The sequence below is a fragment of the Perissodus microlepis genome, chromosome 23 (genome assembly GCF_051167445.1).
Source record: "Perissodus microlepis isolate ML-2025 ecotype Zambia chromosome 23, ASM5116744v1, whole genome shotgun sequence".
Taxonomy (NCBI): domain Eukaryota; kingdom Metazoa; phylum Chordata; class Actinopteri; order Cichliformes; family Cichlidae; genus Perissodus; species Perissodus microlepis.
Window position 1 is genome coordinate 40,691,653 of NC_140482.1, and position 18,954 is coordinate 40,710,606.

The window sequence follows — 18,954 nt, forward strand, 5'->3', positions numbered from 1 at the left end:
CATACACTCATACTTTCCCTACCAGGAGCAATTTGAGGAGGCTCAATTAGACCCCTCTCTCTGTCAGTTCAGCAACATTAGTGACACAGTGCCGGTGTTTAGTGTTTTTATAAAGCTAATTGCATAGAGCTTAATTGATGCTGTTAATTCAGGAAAATTAGCAGTGATAACATGCTGCATGTAGCACGCTTCTTAATGTCTTGACTGACAGGCAAAAGAGCGCACATCCTCTCCATCTTTCTCTTTCTGTCACTCAAGGCTGTCATTTGCTTGTTGTTCTCTGCTCAGTCTCACACTCTTACTGTTTGGTACATGAACAAGAGTTTTATATTTTGTACATTTTTTATTTTTTTTGCGCCACACTTCGGTTCTTGCACTCCAACTGTCCTCTGCCCTGCAGTAACCCTGCTTCTCTGTCTGTCCCTCTTTTGTCACTTTGGTTTCTCGCTCCCTCTACTCTCTCGTCTCATCCTCCCCACTGTCCCTCCTGTATCGTCCTCTTTGCCTCTTCATTTTATGTGATGCCACAGGGTCCTCCTGGTCCCCAGGGCTCTCCTCACCCTCAGCCTCCTCCCCCTAACAGTATGATGGGACCTCACAGTCAGGTAACGCTGCCTTTCTCTCTCATTCTCTCTTTCTTTTTCACCGGTTTTGCTATGTGCAGTCATGTGGCAAGGCTGGTTCTCAGTGCTGATGCTTCATGCTTTGGCATTTGTTTCAGCTTAAAGCTTTATGCTGCTTTCAGTATTCACACAACATGAAACCTAGAAACGGTGTACATTTTAAGAGACATTTGTCAAATCTTTATTTAAATGTATGTTTGTGTTGTAGTCTTTCATGTCGCCTCGCTTTGCTGGAGGCCCAAGAGGTCCACCCATCCGGATGGCCAGCCAGGTAGGGATCCTGCACACCCACCCACCACAGAATCGTGTGAATTTCAAACTGCAATTTTCATATTTAAGTTTTTTCTACTAGCCACCCGGCGGAGGACCAGGTCCTCATCCCATGCTACCCAACATGGACCCCACACGGCCACAAGGTGTGTGTCATTTCACTTTAATGACATGCATCTGCACATCATGCATCAGTGTGGAATTATTTTCATTTATAATTATTATTATATTATATCTTGAATGCCTTTACTCTTCAGGTCATCCTAACTTGGGGCCAATGCAGAGAATGAGTGGCCCTCGAGGAATGGGACCTATGGGGCCTGGCCCTCAGGTAGGCTGCTTACTTATACAGAATCAATCATCACTGCCTTGATGAATCAGTGGTTTTTACCCTATTAGTTCTTGTGATAGGAAGGTATTCGTTTTGCCAACCAAATCCAAACCAAAAGCATTTTGACAGTGTTAACAGATGTGTCAGTAGTAGGTTTACAAGACTTTTTATTTTTACCCTGTGGTTTCAGATTTGAAGCTGATTTTTGTTTGTTTTCTCAGAACTTTGGTGGTGGGATGAGGCCTCCACACAACACCATGGGTCCTGGCATGCCAGGAGTGAACATGTGAGCCTCCTGTTTATTTCTAAGTATTGTCTGAAATGTATTTTAAATCAAGTGCAACATTTTACCAAGATTTCCATTTGCGTTCTTATGTAGGGGCCCAGGAACGGGTCGGCCATGGCCCAATCCCAACAATGCCAACTCTGTGAGTAGAAATGCAGGCACACAAATTCACACATAAGCCCAGAGAAATGCTCATTCTTTGCAACCAGATCTCCTCTCTGAGCTGCAGAGGTCTGCAAGGTTCTACTGTGGGGTGGGATGTAATTGTAGTATTATGTATCATGGTTTCCACAGACAGTTGGACAGACAGCCATAATGGTATTAGGACGATCAAATGATGAATGATGACAGTTTGGGGTACAGAAAGGGTTTGTGCTCCCATTTCTGGTCTGTAATGTTTATGTCTTTGGTTTCAGATGCCTTACTCATCACCCTCTCCTGGTGCATATGGGGTGAGAACACATCCTGATGTCTTAACCCTCACACACTACAGAAATGACAGCATAGGAGGATAACATTTAATGCATTTTTTATTTTGTTTCATTCTCCAAAGGGGGCATCTGGAGGTGGAGGGCCTCCTGGCACTCCCATCATGCCCAGCCCCGCAGGTTAGTGCTTCTTTGACTTAAGCTGCTAAACTTTAGCCTTTTCTTGTGCTATCCACGAATGTACGTTTACACTTTTTCCCCGTCAGACTCAAACAACTCTGGTGACAATTTATACACCATGATCAACACTGGACCTGGCAACCGAAATAATGTGAGTTCTGTTTTATTTCTTTAACTGAACTGCTGATTTCATCAGAAGTAATAATATATTTAGCATAACGTTACAGACAAAACACATTACAGTGGTCCCTCGCTGTAACGCGGTTTCACGGCCTCGCTGTTTCGCTGATTTTTTTTTTTTTTTTTTTTTGTGCGTTTTTTTTCTTTTCTTTCTTTCTTTCTTTCTTTCTTTCTTTTTTTTTTTTTTTGGATAATTGTCAATCAATCTCGTGCCGCGTCTCCTGTACAGTACAGAATGCATTCGCTTGTCGAATTCACATAAATCTTCGATCGCTTGCAGTGCGACTGTGAAGTGCTGCGCTGTATGTTTGTATGTTTTCTCCCCAACAAACACAACAATGTTGATGAAACGTTTTGCCCTGTCAAAGGCAACCGCGGGTGCCTCAGGTTTCATTCTATAATACTGGACTTATTTTTCTACCAAGGTTTGAACTTTGAGAGAAAAATGTGAAAATGTTCGTACCTGTCTGAGAAAAGTGTATAAAGTGTGTAGTGAAGTTATACAGCCTTAAAACATCTATAATAATTGTAAAAAAAATAAAGTTGGCTACTTCGTAGATTTCACCTATCGCGGGTTATTTTTAGAACGTAACTGCCGCGATAAACGAGGGACCGCTGTACTGAAATTTATCTCTTTTCATTACACAAATTCTTTACGTTATTCTTGTGTCAACCATGTGATAAAGGTACGAACCTGTTGTAACTGTACACCATCAAACTGCCTGTGTGGCTGTGTGAGTGCAGATGGAAAGACCTGTAGACACATAAACCTGAGCTTTGTTATTATAATTATTTATTTTCTGGTTAGTTTTTAATTTTGTAAGTTTTTACAGCAAAGTTACAAAGTTTTTACTAGTTTTGCTACAGTAATGTTGTCCTGTTTGTGGTGCTGGTAAACTGTAAAAAGTAGAAAATGTGGTGGTAGATATAGTTCTGTTGCTAGGCGATTGCTAAACATGTATAGTTTTTTTTATCCATGCATTTTTTGGGGGGGGGAATTAGATGTTATTATTAAATACAAACTGATATGATGCTTTTATAAGGCATTATAGATGCATAAATGCTAAAATGGGCGCTTTTTAGCACGTTACTAGGTAGTTGCCAGGAAACACAAAGACGTCACGATATCTGATATAGATGAGACCCTTCAAGGGGCCTAAGATGCTGGATTGCTCAACCCCTGGTGGTCTGAGAGGAGTGTGAGGACAAAGAAACAAGCACACACACACAGCCAGAGGTTTGTGTATTATAGTCAGATAAGGTGGGTGTTTTCCATGGGAAATTTTGAGGAAAATCAGATTACGCAAAACAACAACAAATATGCAACACTATATGGAGGCACTTAAATCATAGCCATGTAGAAACCACCAGAACTCTCAATAAACACGCTCCAAAGAGTCATTAGGAAGGTTGTGTTAATACATTTTCCCAATTTGTTACAAAGAAAGCTACAATGTTTCATTAATTTAGTTAAAGTTAACTATAATAACTTTGCTTCATGCTGCTGATGAAGGGAGTAAAACTACCACAGAAGACACCAGAAGTATCTTTTTACAGCCTCAGATTGACTCATTGAATGTGTGGGTTTGTGTGGGAAATGCCACTTCCTATTGCATGACATCACGCTTAACGTAAAACACTAGTAATTCTGGTCTTTCTAGAGCACGCTGTCACTGTTTACCAAAGAATACACAGCAGAGAAGCAAAGCACTTGTTATACTGTGATATGTGATATTGGAGCTACTGTTTCACCTACACTCGTGGTAATGAAAGAATCAGACAAAGACTTCAAGCAGAACGTGAGGCTGATCTTATAATGGCATAAATAAATAAATGCACTGTTATAATCTTTAGTAAGTGGGTTTCAGGCAGCTTGCACTTTTATTCACTTTACTTTAAGTTTGGTAGTTTAAATTTTGGTAGTTAACTAATCGTACGGCAACTCCACTACGGAGCTGTGATAAGTGTTCATGCCACTACCCCCCCTCCTTCCCCTAGTTCCCTATGGGCCCAGGCTCTGATGGACCCCTGGGAGCCATGGCTGGGATGGAACCACACCACATGAATGGATCACTAGGTAACACTACTCACCACAGTGCATTAAACCAACACAGCAGTGAAGTGTTTGGATTGCATCCCCACCGGTTAAAGACAGCACGTTCTTGTTATTATCTGAACTCACTGTATAAAATGGGCTCATGAACATTGTTTTAATTGTTTCACACATGGTTTAATTTTCAGGTTCTGGTGATATGGATGGAATGAACAAGGTAAAAAAACAACCCCAATGCAGCCATGTTGCTTATCTTTTCAACCCAGATAAACTAAACTGGTAACTTCGTCCTCTTCGTTACTAGAATTCCCCAAACAATTTAAGTGGCATTAGCAATCCTCCCGGGACCCCGAGGGATGACGGGGAGCTGAGTGGAAACTTCCTCCACTCCTTTCAGAGCGAGAACGTAAGTCGTCAGAGTGTTTGTAGCTGTAGCTCCACCGTGATGAAGCCGGAGACACAAGTTAGGACATAAAGCAAACTGTAAACTATAGTAACACATGGATGTGTTTTAAAGCTTCCTTTTCTTGCGTGTGTGTTTCCATAGTACTCTCCAACCATGACGATGAGTGTGTGACCCCCTCCCCCTCTTCACCCTACCCGATTTGCCATCATTCCGAGGATCTGAAGTCACTGTAGGACATGGCCAAACACATCAGCACCAAATCAGGGACAGGCACCATTTTGGTTCCACACTAACGCCAGAATGCTGATTGGGGGACAAAAACAAAACAAAAAAATCTAAATGGCTGGCAAACTACTGCTCCTTGCTCAAAATGAAGGACAATTACACCATTTATCACAACCCCTGTGTGAGAAAACCAGCTACTGAAATGCATAAATGACACGTTTTATGTTCTTTGCAGAACCTCCTGACCCCGCTCAGTCCTCTCAGCCTCTTTAATCCTAGTGCGAAGAGAAAAAGGTTGGAAGTTTACCTCTTGTACTTTTTAATGATTGCTTTGTGGTGCAAGATGTGCAGGAAATATCTGCTTTTGTCACTTAAAACACTGGAGAGTTTGCATACGCATTGTGAGCTTGGAAAGTCTCTGTCTTGTCATTTTACTTATCGCCATGCATACAGTGTCACAGAAATGGGTTCACACAGGACTGAGGATTTGTCTTTTACTCTGTGGCCACCTTTCTGACTAATGTATTACTCTGCCCAATGCCCACCTTTCTATTTAAAGAGACTTAAAAATGGAAACGATGTGAAAGAATATGGCTTTTATTGTGACAGCCTTTTGCAGCGGTGTTGTTACAGTGTCACATTGATCCAGATCGATCAGTCTCTCAAGCCCTTTTCAGACATGGGATTTTTAACATTGCCGCCTTCATCAGTCCCTCAAAGCGATGGCATTCTGTTAGGCTTTGGTCACTTTTACATCAGTGTTCCTCGCAGCTTTATTCAGACGTAACCATGACAGTTGCAAAGAGAGCCACGGTATGTGAGATATTCACCATATGTGCAAAAGAATTGTCGCATTCGTGGCAGTGAGCATTAGGCATCTAGTGAAGTGTAGCCACACTGTTGAACGTTTAACTCGATGTGACATTTTTACCAAGATCAGGGTCTGTGTGTGTGTGTGTGTGTGTGTGTGTGTGTGTGCGCGCGTGCGTGTGTGTGTGTGCGTTCTGCCACAGCTGCCCCTGCCCTTTGAACACAGACTCTCTCTTCTGCATGGGGAATATGCACTGCATTAGAGAGCGACGTTTTCACCTTACTGAAAATGAAAAATAGCTTCCGATGAGATAAAATGTCATGTCATATTTTATTGCTGTTTGGGGCAATCTCTGCATCAAAGATGGACGAGAGCTGTGGGCAGTCATAATCCTGTGCATCGGTTAATGCATTCAGACTTGTGCCAAGTTGACAGTGCTAGGTCGGACCTAGTTCAAGGTTTCCGTCGCAATCTTTGCAGAAAAGTGACCGGGGCGCCCGTTCGGGTGCGAAGCCGACGCGTTCGCGGGTGCTGTCAGATTAATGGAAAAGGACTGCATGTCTGAAAGGGGCTTTGTTGTTGACAGTTTGCTACTCTGCCACTCTTGGCTGTTTAAACAGCTGGACTGCTGCCGCGTGCTGTCAAGGGAAGCCAGACTTTGGCATAAAAAGTGAGTGCATGAGTGCTGAGAATCTGTGTACAACATACTACCTAGTGCTGCTCTTCTCTATGTGGACACCTGCTTTAAGATGTGGTGTATATCTCTTTACCTGCCTGTGCTTAACACTCTGTGCGCTTCATCGTCGTAGCCTTCTGTGTTACTTCCAATTTGGTTGATGGATATATGGATGAGTTGCCCATTTTAATCTCTCACACGTACTGGTTAATACTTCCTTCCTGTATCACTGGTCGTCCCTTTGGTCCTGCCCGTCTCTTGCCCATCCGCATATTTTTTTATATTTTGATACAAACTTTGACTACATATATTGCCCCAGTTATTCAGTTAGTCAAAGCTTTCTAAACTGATTCTAGTAGGCATCATTATAAACTTAGCCGCAGTCTTGTAAATGTGATGAGAATTTTTGTTTCATTTTTTTCCCTGTGAACATTATGCATTATACACATCTGTCCTATGTTGCCTTTATTTGCTGATATTTTTTTATTTCAAATTGAGGAAAGATTGCTTGTTAATATAATTTTACAATAACTTATCTCACCGTGTGGGCTGTTTTTGTTTTCACCGTACATTAATATTAGAGTAACTCAGGTTTGAAGATACTGCTGAAGCTGTGGACAAATAAACGCTTACATTAGAAAATGAGTTATCCACAAAAAGTGTTGAACTGTAAGTGCTGTATTTACCACTTGTGTACCTTCTATTTATCAAAAATGCCAAGATTACTAGCAGAGATTAACGTCCTGTGTCTTTAAAATGGAGTTGTCATCACATCTTGCTTGCAGTCAGTGCACAGACCTCACCAGACCAGTGGTGGCTTCGCTAATCGGTGCTTTCACTAAAGCTAGAGGGTGCTGTAGTCAACAGGTACCAGAACAACAAGAGGAAATCCAGAGGGAGCCTTTGACTCAAAGGAAACTGCAGCTCTGGCTCAACGGCTGTGCATGAAAGATGAGGGACAAATCGTTTCAGCTGTTGACATCAGTGGGTTTGGGACAGTCACCAGCTCAGTTCTGTTACAGTTTGTTCCATGTAGCAGAAATAACACAGTTTAAAAGGCGCATGTAGGAGGAAATATTTTACATTTTCTTTGAACTGTGTAACTGTGGTTTGCAGTGGGGATTGCCGTCAGTCTACACTGTATGGCAACAAATCTTTACTCTGCATAAAACAATCACAGCCAAAGAAACACTTGAAGAGCAGCTGAGATTGTGGAGGCCTCAAAGGAATCATTTTAGATACACCGAGTTATTTGGACGATGTAACCTTAAAGACTAAAGTTATGTCAGTAGCTTTACGTCGCATCATGAATGTTTATCCTTTGGATTAATTCATGACTGTCAGTACAGTAAGAGTACATTTAAGCTGCAAACAGCCACCTTCACGCCATTTACCACCATATAAGAATTTACCTTCAACAGTTTTCAACACACAACTTGCCCTTTGCTGGGAGATCGTCAAGCTTCGTTTCACGGCGTAATGGTGAGTGGCTCCAAAGGGTCTTTATAGTTTCGTTTTAGACGTCTGTGTTTATTTTAGCCGGGATCTATTTATTGCCACCTGCTGGAGGAGGCAGTCGGAGCCACTGAAAGCTCCGGGAGTTGCCAAGTACAGCTTTCCCCTAAACTTGGAGGACAAGCACACTTTGCTTTTGACATCAAACTGCTGTTACAATCACATGGTGACTCATTTTCATTGCACTTCCATCTTGTAAATGTTTTTACTTGCAGCTTAAGAATTTTAAAACAAGTAAAGGCCAGAAGAGCAGCACTTGGAATCTACAAACGCTTGATGAAACGTTTTTATTCTATTAAATGTCCTTCACTTTCCTTGAATGATGCATCTGTTATCTTAATATATGACTCACTTGAGCATGATCGGGTTTTTTTCCCCCTCCATGTCTTTATGTTGCCCTCTAGTGGGCTTCAATACACACAATGTTTTGCAAATGCCCTTGGCTTTGACACACATACTGCACATCCATGGTTTGGTTAAACTTTATGATTAGACCTGAATCCTGACAAAAGTTCATCGTTGGGAGGATCCTACAGTGTTGTGGTTCCTGTCTAACAATGGGAAATGAGGCTAAGCTGCTGCTGGCTAGCCTCCACAGGATGTGACCTGACTGGGCAGCAGCCAAACCTACCCTCCAACTCCAGTCACACAAGAAATGTTATGAAAGCTGCAGCCTTTGTTCAAAACATATCTGTGTCATATACTTGTAAAAACAGGATTTAAAAAAAAAAAAAAAAAAAAAACAGAATAGCAAAACTTATTTCATTTCAGTTTTGCTTTTATTATTGCTCACATTAGCACTAGTGTTTGTGTTGTTTCATAAAGTATTCTGGCAAGTAAAAGAAGTCAGTTAAACAACAAATTATTAATGCTTGGATTGAAATTAAAATCAGATTCTTTTCTCCAATACAAAATTTTATCAAAATACTTGTAAGCTATCTTGTGCCCTTTCACCAACTACACCAAGATAAGAACCCTCATTAGATTAAATTATGTAAGATGGACACTGGGTGCCAAAATCATCTGATGTGCAGATAACACAGTTAGATATTAAGGAATCTGAACTTTACAATCCACACACAGTGCAGAAGGTTTATCATTTCCAGACAAGACAGCAAACAACAGGCAGATTCTCATGTGGAAGAAATCTGCTCGTTGTTGGTATTAAAACTCTGAAAGCATTTTTTTTTTCTACGCAGAGACATTATGTAATAATGGAGAACTCGAGCTTTGCAACAATCATTCTCTTTTAATGGGTCAAGCGTGAGTCACAGTGACAACAAACACAAAGTGGCTAGCATACGGTGCTGCTGCATGTCTGTTTTTATGACTTACTTTGACAAAGTGAGTACTCTTATGTTGAGGTGCTACCAGATGACTTCACATCCAAGAATATTCAAATCAATAAGTGTCCAATAATAAATTAACCTACTTAGTTCAAAGACTTCCAGCTAAAAGAGGTTTTGACTGGCATTGTCATGTAAATAGTAGCCAGCTGTTGAAACTGTGGAGAATTCATAAGTGTGCACTTGATAACTGACACTGAAAATGGGAAAACTTTCAGTGCCTTAAATCTTCAGGGATTTTAACTGAAGAAGCTAGGCAACATAAGCAAAACACATATGGAAGCAAACTACATCTGCTGTCTAGTCTGTGATACAAGGAACATGACATGACTGAGGTTGGCCGTCTCCCTGCGTTTCAATGCATCTGGCTCCAGAGACCAGAGGTTTAATCTGTAGCCGTCACTAAGAAACACAGAGAGGGGGTTGCAAGCTCAGAGGCTGACATCTCGTTTAAGACTACAGAAAGGTTACACACCATTTCTACACCTTTTGTGATTAATGTGAACGACTGACAGTAGGACTACATGCTGATGTAGTGGAATTACAGTTACAATGCAGACAAACCTGCGCCATAATAAACCCACCACGCAACCAAAAAGGCCAGAGAATATGGACACAAAACACATGCATGCTCACACAAATTACATCTCCTGTATGCGCCGTTTTATCACAACCGCTGAGTGGACTGTCTCCCTGTGTTTGAATGCATCCGGCTCCAGAGTCCAAAGTTTAATCTGCAGCCGTCATTAATAAACACTGAGAGGAGAGTTCAAGCTCAGAGGCTGATATCTTTTTTAAGACTGCATGAGAGCCTGATTGTAAAATCCCCCCACTATATAAGTAATGTATACTGGTTAGAATGTAGATAAAACCCACCCCTTAATAAGAAGAAACCTTTATTCATATAAGCACAGAGTTTCTTATTTTATCTTCTCCAAGAAGGATCGCACCTCCGCTGGGTTGAAGCCCCAAGGCCCTTTCCCTCCCTGAGGAACATAGTAACAAATGTTAAAACCATAATTAATTACACTTTATTATAAAGATACTAATTTAATTCAAACGAGAGGACCAGAAACAGGTTTTTGTCATCTAAACCAGCGGTCCCCAACCCCCGGGCCTCGGACCGGTACCGGTCCGTGAGTCGTTTGGTACCGGGCCACGAGAGTTGAGGCTCAGGTGTGAAATGTATGGTTTTCAGGGTTTTTATCGGTTTTCAGCGTTATTTTGTTATCGTTTTTATCGTTTACTCGGTTTTCCTGGGTCTTTTCACGTGTGTTATGAATAAACCTTCTTTTTTTGGTACCGGTACTAGTTTTATTTTGTTGTATTTATCCGCGACACCTTAAAGGCCGGTCCATGAAAATATTGTCATAAACCGGTCCGTGGCGCAAAAAAGGTTGGGGACCGCTGATCTAAACTACATATCTGGTCCAGCTGCCATGAGCCTGGTTCAGTGCCAAAAATGTGCCCTTGTGTATGCTTCTTTAACTCCTGCACCACACGCGATAGCGTGTGTTGAGATAGTGCAGATTGCACTCACGCCCATAATGCTGGTATGGCTTCAAATTGCGTGAGAGAAGCAGTGAGTGGAAAGTGAAAGAATTTGCCCTTGTTGCTCTCTAAAAACAACTCATCAATTAGTAGCTCGGAAAGAAACTATTCAAGAAATTGCCAGTTTTTGCACCTGTCTTACCTTGTAGAGCACTTTCCCAGCCTGCAGAATGTAAAGCCTCTCAGGCAGAGCTCCGTACTTTATGGTGGTGACATCAGTCATTTCATCCACAACCACAGGACACAGGGGTTCACTCTGAACCAGGACCTGTGCCGCAGACAGCCTGTCCTCCAGGCTCTGGTGCTGGTTGATGTCATAGTTGTTCTTAAAGGCCCAACCATCTGCAAGTGAAACCGAGAGTGCATTTTCACATGATTGCACCAGAACAATATAAACAGAAAGCATATAAGTAGTTCGTGTGTTCATAGAGATAATGAATGCTAACTGGATTACAAACGTCCAATAGCCAATCACAGATCTGCATCTCCTGGGTTCAGTTTCAAGCTGATGAAACTAAACATTCATCAGCAGAATTCAGATCTTAAAGAAAAAAAAAACAACTTCACTTTCTTGCTTGGTGATATTTTGGCCACATGTCTCCACCCACAGATTTCAGGTTCTGCAAACAACTTGTACTCACCTGTTGAATGAGCCTCTGCGATGTAGATCACAAGAAAGTCGGCTACATCGCTGAAGTCCTTGACGAGTTGCTTGAACTCATCAAGTTTATACATAAACGGGGGTCAGGTGCAACTCCCAAAACTCAGCACAAGCGCTCTGTTGCCTGCAGAGAAACGGCAATGTTGGCGCAAAGAAGCATTGCATAAACGCAGATGAGTCTGGGTTTCTTTAACGCACCTTTTAAATACTTGGAGATGCTGGTTTTCTCGCGGTCCATAGTGACCACAGGTGAGTCTGGAGCTTCTCCTCCCACAAACGTCTCTTCTCCGAGAGACAGCCACATGTGAAAAGAAGCAGTTTTAATAAATGCCAAGGACATAAATGTCAGACCCCAATCTTCATAGTTAAACCTTGGATTCTGGGTCATGGTGATCTTTTCACCCATGCGAAGTATGAACTTCTTCACAAGGCTTGGAGAGAAAAACTGCAATATCGCCAGCATGAGAAACAGTCCCAACATGTAGCAAAACATACATGCTGTCGACAAATAAAGCAGAATTTTTTGCAGAAACATGGTAGCAGCTTGCCGGTGGTATGTCCCGTGTTTCAAGGCGTCTCCAGCGGAACTCTTTGTATCGCTCGTTTAAAATTGTTGGTCAGGCTCCCTCCCACTCTGCTGCCTTCACGGTCTTTCGTGTCAGATCGTTCATTTTACCAACAGAAAAAAAACCTTCCATTTACACGACGGTAACAGTTGTTGTTCTGCGCTTTAATACGCTTTCTGTTGATTACATATTAATATCCGCGTTTTCATCTTGCTAAACATCCCATAGCGTAGTTGGGAGCTAATTTTCTTCAATATTTCCCACTATGAAGAAACATCAAATCAAAGCCAAATCAAAAAAGGCTGGTAGCTCTCGTTTATACAAATAAGTAGAAGATATAAATGAGTACGACTGTCTTAAAATTAGCCGACGTCCTGTTTTAGGTCCTGCTAGTAAGTGGTTGCTTGGCAACATGACCGTAGGCGCGTAAGAGGAGTTCACGGACAAACTGATATTTGGTTTATTATAGTAAGATTAACTTTAATTATAATTGTAGGTCATCAAGACATAAAATCAACATTTCATTTCATAACACAAAAGTTTGCTCCAAAACGATGCTTTGAAAACTTTCTGCCCGGCAGCAGGAAACACTGATGATTTTTTTTAGCTCAATGTTTAATTTATCGCTAATGACGTTCTGTGGACCTTTGTACAGCAACATAATCCTAAAACAGAGAGCATTACTTGTTGACATTATAACCCTTAAGATTTGTAAGTAGCTTACAAAAAAGCTTGCTGGTTTGACCTGTATTTTTATATTTGTTCTTTTCTTGCTGCCAAGACATTTAACGCCAAGGCCACAGATGAAGGAATAAGACTAAGTATATCTAAAACTGTCTAATATGCAATAAAAAAATACACCTAAACACGTGAATTTCATGCAACTTCCAATTGAAACTATATTAAGATCTGCTTGTCCTTTAACCTCCTAAGACCCAAACTCTTCCACAGCATGCATTTTTAATTTCTCTTTGATATTTGGGCATATTTTTTTTTGCCTTAATTTTGTTTTTAAGAAAAGTAAGAGACACATATGAGGATATTTGTTTAAAATTTTGATAGAACAGTAGCAGAGCCCAGCCAACATTTATATGTGGGGCCCATATGGTTTGGAAATGGGCTGAAAAATGGGCCCCATATAGGATTGTCCTCAGGTTCCGTAATGGCCCCATGTTAAATGCCCATATAGGTGTTATGTTGGTAAAATCTGGGAACTAAATGGGCCCCAACTGGGCAAAGTACACAGAAACCCCCCCGGGCCCCATCTTTCAAATTTTTTGTGGGTACCATGTGGGCACCACAAAGACTAAAAAGTGGGTTTTAAGTGGGATTGTCCGCGGGTTCCATAATGGCCCCATTTTATATGCCCATCTCGGTGTTATATTGGTAAAATCTGGGAACTAAATGGGCCCCAACTAGGCAAAGTACATAGAAATCAACCCGGGCCCCATCTTTCAAGTTTTTTGTGGGTACAACATGAGCTAAAAAGTTGGAATGGCATTATCAGTGGGTTCTGTAGTTGCATCTTACTTCTAGTTTGAATTGGCTAATTTCTGGCACTGGGTGGGCCCCATGTAGCAAAACAGTCACAAAATCAATTTATCAGACGGCCAATACGACACCAAATATATTAAAGCTGACCGCAAACAAAAACAAGTTTGTAAATAAAACCATTTCAAAAATCACGAGGGTACACAAAACAACATTTTTCACATTTATTTTGTCCAACAACTGTGACTTTTAAACTTTTAAAAATTACACAGCCTTTGTACGTGCTATGGAGTTTTTACGTGTTTTGGAATTTTTACGTGCTTTGTCTCTAGCAGGCACCATAAATATACTTTTATTTATTCACTCCACATAAAATCTAATAAATAAATCATATAATACAAAAACCAACTATTTACATTTCAACTTTTAACTATTTAAATTTTCAGCTTTTTCCTTTTAACCCTTAGATGCACACGTGGGGTCAAAAATGACCCCACGGGTTGTTTTTCTTCAAAATCTTTAAAATGAAAAGTTGTAATATATTCATATTCCAAGTACTCCTCATAAAATATGTTTGTAACATGAAGCCATTTCTATTTTTATTTATTTTTTCATTACCTTAAAAAAAAAAAAAATGCAGTTTTTCTATCACTACCCCACTCTTCCACAAGTGGGGTCAAAAATGACCCCAAGCAGTTCCTATGGAATCTTCTATGAAACTTTCATTGTTAGCAACAAATAAAGAGGGTCTCGTACATTTACGAGCATTTAATTTCCTGGATTTAATGGTTTAAAAGTTTAATAGGTCTTTGAACTTGATAATAAAATTGAGTCCATTATTAGCAAAAAGAATAAAAAAAAGAGCAAAAAAAAATGCTTAATAAATAATAATTGTTTTAAACTTAAGCTTTGTAATTGTAGCAGATTTCATTATGTCTGTAATTTTTTATTTAGCCCCACAGTAGTAAAAGCCATAAATGGGAGTTAGATTTATTACTAGTATTTTACACAGCATTTAGCTATAGTAACATGTTCTGCATTTTCCTACTTCACCATGTGATCTGAACAGCTGCACTCTCTTAATAAATTAATAACCAAACATTTCTCAGTAACCAATAACTAGATGGAACAGCACAGTATCTAAGAGAGAGATCAGACAGTGTTTGAGCTAAAGAAGCTGTGTGTTTCTTTTGGGGGCTTTTTGCACACTGATCCACCACAGTTTTCCTATAGTACAACGCATATCTGGTAACATTACCGTAAACGTGACCAGTAGGTTCAGGTTCAGATCAGAAAACCGTTTCAGCTGCAGGCATCTACTGCTGTAATTTAAACAATCACCTCATACGCCTCATGTTTTACACCCCTATAAGGTGAGCTTGCTACACTGCACATGAATATTACGTGACATGGCATGATTAGCTCATGTTCAAACATTTAAGATACTGTTCAGCCATTTTGTTTACTGGGTAGTGCATAATGGCCGAGTAACCTGAGTGGGAATCCAGTAAAGCCAAAAAAAGAATAATTTTTTTTAAGATAAGATAAGATACCTTTATTAGTCCCACAAGGGGAAATTTCATGTTAATTAATTACAAATACCTTATAGGAAAACCTAAGAAAAGGTTGCAGAAGTACAGAAAAAAAACTGCCGTGTACGTTACAGTATGTAAATTCAAAAACTGTAGAGACACAATGGCGGAATGAAAACAGAATAAGAAAAGATGAACTTTATTGAGTAGAATATAGGCAGTAAGAGTTTAGTAATTAACTTTTAATTATGTTTGCCAAAGACAATGACAGTAAATTAACCCAGTTCTACCTGCTAGCTAAAGATGTTATGCTTCTCCCCCTGAGGGACTAGTAAAAGCGCTATACAAATACAGGCCATTTACCATTTATACCGTTTAGGACAACTATAGAAAGTTACTAAAATAATCATTGATGAAAACTTATCAAACTTTCAGTATTTAGCTTTGTCATAGTTTTCGATTCTTTGGTATGCTTTTGTCCTCCACGTTCTCAAACACCAGGGAGAGAAAAGGCGGCAACTGACGAAAGACCGCGAAGACTAGACGCTAGGCGGTGCAATCTGCTCCTCCCTCTTTTTAAACGAGCCAATAGGAGCCGCTCACATTAAAAACAACTTTATTTAAAAAATAATTTAACACCTGATACAAACATTTTAAAAGTCAAACAATACACAAGTTTAAAAGAAAAAAAATATTTTTAATAGTTTTTTAAGCATAGGGATGGTTAATATGTTTAGAAAATTAATATATAATATTTGTCAAATAATTGTCACCCAAATCAACATCACAATAAAAATATAATTAATAAAATATATAATAATGATGATAAGAATAATAATAATAACAACAGAAACAATTTACCTAAAAGCTCTTCTAACATTAGACTGCTGGACGAGGGAGTTACACAGTTGAAGTGTGACTGCTTGAAAGACCCCATTCCCTCTCCTACAGCCCGAGTGTCATCACGATCTTTCTTGTCTATTGGAGTATTGGGCATGACAATTGTTTTTTCGTATTAAACTGAACTCCAGGTTTTTTAAAGATGTTAAATTGAATAACCTTGACATTGTTGGTATTTTGGATATTAGTGATAAGTCTGGCACCAGGGCAATCTTCTGCTGTGCTGTGCAAGTTGTCTGTTGTTTCCTGTGAAATATCAACTGGCATTTCCGTGTTGCGGTCAACTGTGTTAGAGGTCTGTGCAAGTTCAGGAGCTGTCTCTGTCTCCATTGAGGCCACTGTTGTTGTGCTAGTGACAGCAGTGTCCTGGCAAAACCTCATTTCTGCACCTGCCGACAGTGAGCATAGGGCAATGACATTATCTACAAAATTACACAGCCTTTGTACGTGCTATGGAGTTTTTACGTGTTTTGGAATTTTTACGTGTTTTGTCTCTAGCAGGCACCATAAATATAATTTTATTTATTCACTCCACATAAAATATAATAATACAAAAACCAACTATTTACATTTCAACTTTTAACTATTTAAATTTTCAGCTTTTTCCTTTTAACCCTTAGATGCACACGTGGGGTCAAAAATGACCCCACGGGTTGTTTTTCTTCAAAATCTTTAAAATGAAAAGTTGTAATATATTCATATTCCAGGTACTCCTCATAAAATATGTTTGTAACATGGAGCCATTTCTATTTTTATTTATTTTTTCATTACCTTAAAAAAAAAAAAAATGCAGTTTTTCTATCACTACCCCACTCTTCCACAAGTGGGGTCAAAAATGACCCCAAGCAGTTCCTATGGAATCTTCTATGAAACTTTCATTGTTAGCAACAAATAAAGAGGGTCTCGTACATTTACGAGCATTTAATTTCCTGGATTTAATGGTTTAAAAGTTTAATAGGTCTTTGAACTTGATAATAAAATTGAGTCCATTATTAGCAAAAAGAATAAAAAAAAGAGCAAAAAAAAATGCTTAATAAATAATAATTCTTTTAAACTTAAGCTTTGTAATTGTAGCAGATTTCATTATGTCTGTAATTTTTTATTTAGCCCCACAGTAGTAAAAGCCATAAATGGGAGTTAGATTTATTACTAGTATTTTACACAGCATTTAGCTATAGTAACATGTTCTGCATTTTCCTACTTCACCATGTGATCTGAACAGCTGCACTCTCTTAATAAATTAATAACCAAACATTTCTCAGTAACCAATAACTAGATGGAACAGCACAGTATCTAAGAGAGAGATCAGACAGTGTTTGAGCTAAAGAAGCTGTGTGTTTCTTTTGGGGGCTTTTTGCACACTGATCCACCACAGTTTTCCTATAGTACAATGCATATCTGGTAACATTACCGTAAACGTGACCAGTAGGTTCAGGTTCAGATCAGAAAACCGTTTCAGCTGCAGGCATCTACTGCTGTAATTTAAACAATCACCTCATACGCCTCATGTTTTACACCCCTATAAGGTGAGCTTGCTACACTGCACATGAATATTACGTGACATGGCATGATTAGCTCATGTTCAAACATTTAAGATACTGTTCAGCCATTTTGTTTACTGGGTAGTGCATAATGGCCGAGTAACCTGAGTGGGAATCCAGTAAAGCCAAAAAAAGAATAATTTTTTTTAAGATAAGATAAGATACCTTTATTAGTCCCACAAGGGGAAATTTCATGTTAATTAATTACAAATACCTTATAGGAAAACCTAAGAAAAGGTTGCAGAAGTACAGAAAAAAACTGCCGTGTACGTTACAGTATGTAAATTCAAAAACTGTAGAGACACAATGGCGGAATGAAAACAGAATAAGAAAAGATGAACTTTATTGAGTAGAATATAGGCAGTAAGAGTTTAGTAATTAACTTTTAATTATGTTTGCCAAAGACAATGACAGTAAATTAACCCAGTTCTACCTGCTAGCTAAAGATGTTATGCTTCTCCCCCTGAGGGACTAGTAAAAGCGCTATACAAATACAGGCCATTTACCATTTGCACCGTTTAGGACAACTATAGAAAGTTACTAAAATAATCATTGATGAAAACTTATCAAACTTTCAGTATTTAGCTTTGTCATAGTTTTCGATTCTTTGGTATCCTTTTGTCCTCCACGTTCTCAAACACCAGGGAGAGAAAAGGCGGCAACTGACGAAAGACCGCGAAAAAAAAAAAACTTAAAGCCAGTGGAATTAAATAATGGTACAGAAATAAGGCCTAATCTGAATAAGAAAAATGACCAGTAATATCCCACCTTTTCTTTTTCTCTGAAGTGACCTGCATGTGGAAATGCCTTTTCAAAGGACAAAACGCACTGGTACAATTCCTCTTGGAAGTAGCGCTCTTTCTTCTCCAGACAATTCACTTTGGTTATAAATCTTTCCCGTTGCTTTATTGTGGAGCGCAGTTTGTCTTCGAGCGCCACCTTTTCAGCCAGTGCCTGCTTGTGTGCCGTTTTTACTTTATACCTGTCCACTGCTGTCTTTCTGTGGTTTTCCTGCTCTGTGCTTAGGGCCCTTTTTAGTTCTTCATTTTTCTTTTTCAAAGAATCAACTTCATTTTCGACCATAGCCTTCATTTTCTTTTCCAAGGCCAGAGCCCTAATATTCCTCTGACATTTCCGTTTGATCTCCATATTCTGGCTCTTTTGGGCGTCTATTACTTTGCCCATTTGATCTTTTTCGCCCGTTAATTCTTTCACGGTTTTGTCCATTGAGTCATTTTCGTCCTGTAACTTTGTATTACGTGTCACAAGACCCTCAATCCAATGCTGCGAGGATCGACGTTCCTCCTCGCGTTCTTTAACGGCATTGACGGTCACACTTGTACTAGTTTCTAGTCGTCTCTCAAGATCTTCTATTTGATTGT

The 18,954-nt window shown here is 39.6% G+C and overlaps 2 protein-coding genes across 4 annotated transcripts in view; one reads left to right on the forward strand and one right to left on the reverse strand.

The window, feature by feature from the left end:
* The window catches only part of ssbp3b (single stranded DNA binding protein 3b), a 27,807-nt gene extending 20,803 nt beyond the window's left edge, over window positions 1-7,004 (forward strand). For 2 of the 3 annotated variants that reach the window (XM_084920350.1, XM_084920349.1), the window contains exons 6-18: window positions 531-605; window positions 832-894; window positions 976-1,039; window positions 1,151-1,224; window positions 1,446-1,510; window positions 1,604-1,652; window positions 1,927-1,962; window positions 2,064-2,118; window positions 2,205-2,269; window positions 4,297-4,375; window positions 4,540-4,568; window positions 4,656-4,757; window positions 4,899-7,004. In XM_084920350.1, coding sequence (XP_084776476.1) covers window positions 531-605; window positions 832-894; window positions 976-1,039; window positions 1,151-1,224; window positions 1,446-1,510; window positions 1,604-1,652; window positions 1,927-1,962; window positions 2,064-2,118; window positions 2,205-2,269; window positions 4,297-4,375; window positions 4,540-4,568; window positions 4,656-4,757; window positions 4,899-4,928 — 786 coding nt within the window. In that variant the 3' untranslated portion in view covers window positions 4,929-7,004. The remainder of the gene's footprint in view (window positions 1-530; window positions 606-831; window positions 895-975; window positions 1,040-1,150; window positions 1,225-1,445; window positions 1,511-1,603; window positions 1,653-1,926; window positions 1,963-2,063; window positions 2,119-2,204; window positions 2,270-4,296; window positions 4,376-4,539; window positions 4,569-4,655; window positions 4,758-4,898) is intronic. The other variant, XM_084920351.1, reaches the window with a different exon arrangement.
* A 2,208-nt stretch (window positions 7,005-9,212) lies between these two features.
* Window positions 9,213-12,530, reverse strand: dio1 (iodothyronine deiodinase 1). The gene is made up of 4 exons (XM_084920352.1): window positions 11,741-12,530; window positions 11,523-11,666; window positions 11,024-11,223; window positions 9,213-10,316 (listed from the first exon to the last, which is right to left on the reverse strand). The coding sequence occupies exons 1-4, from the start codon at window positions 12,075-12,077 to the stop codon at window positions 10,251-10,253; spliced, it is 747 nt and encodes a 248-aa protein (XP_084776478.1). The 5' UTR covers window positions 12,078-12,530; the 3' UTR covers window positions 9,213-10,250.
* Window positions 12,531-18,954: the final 6,424 nt, after the last annotated feature.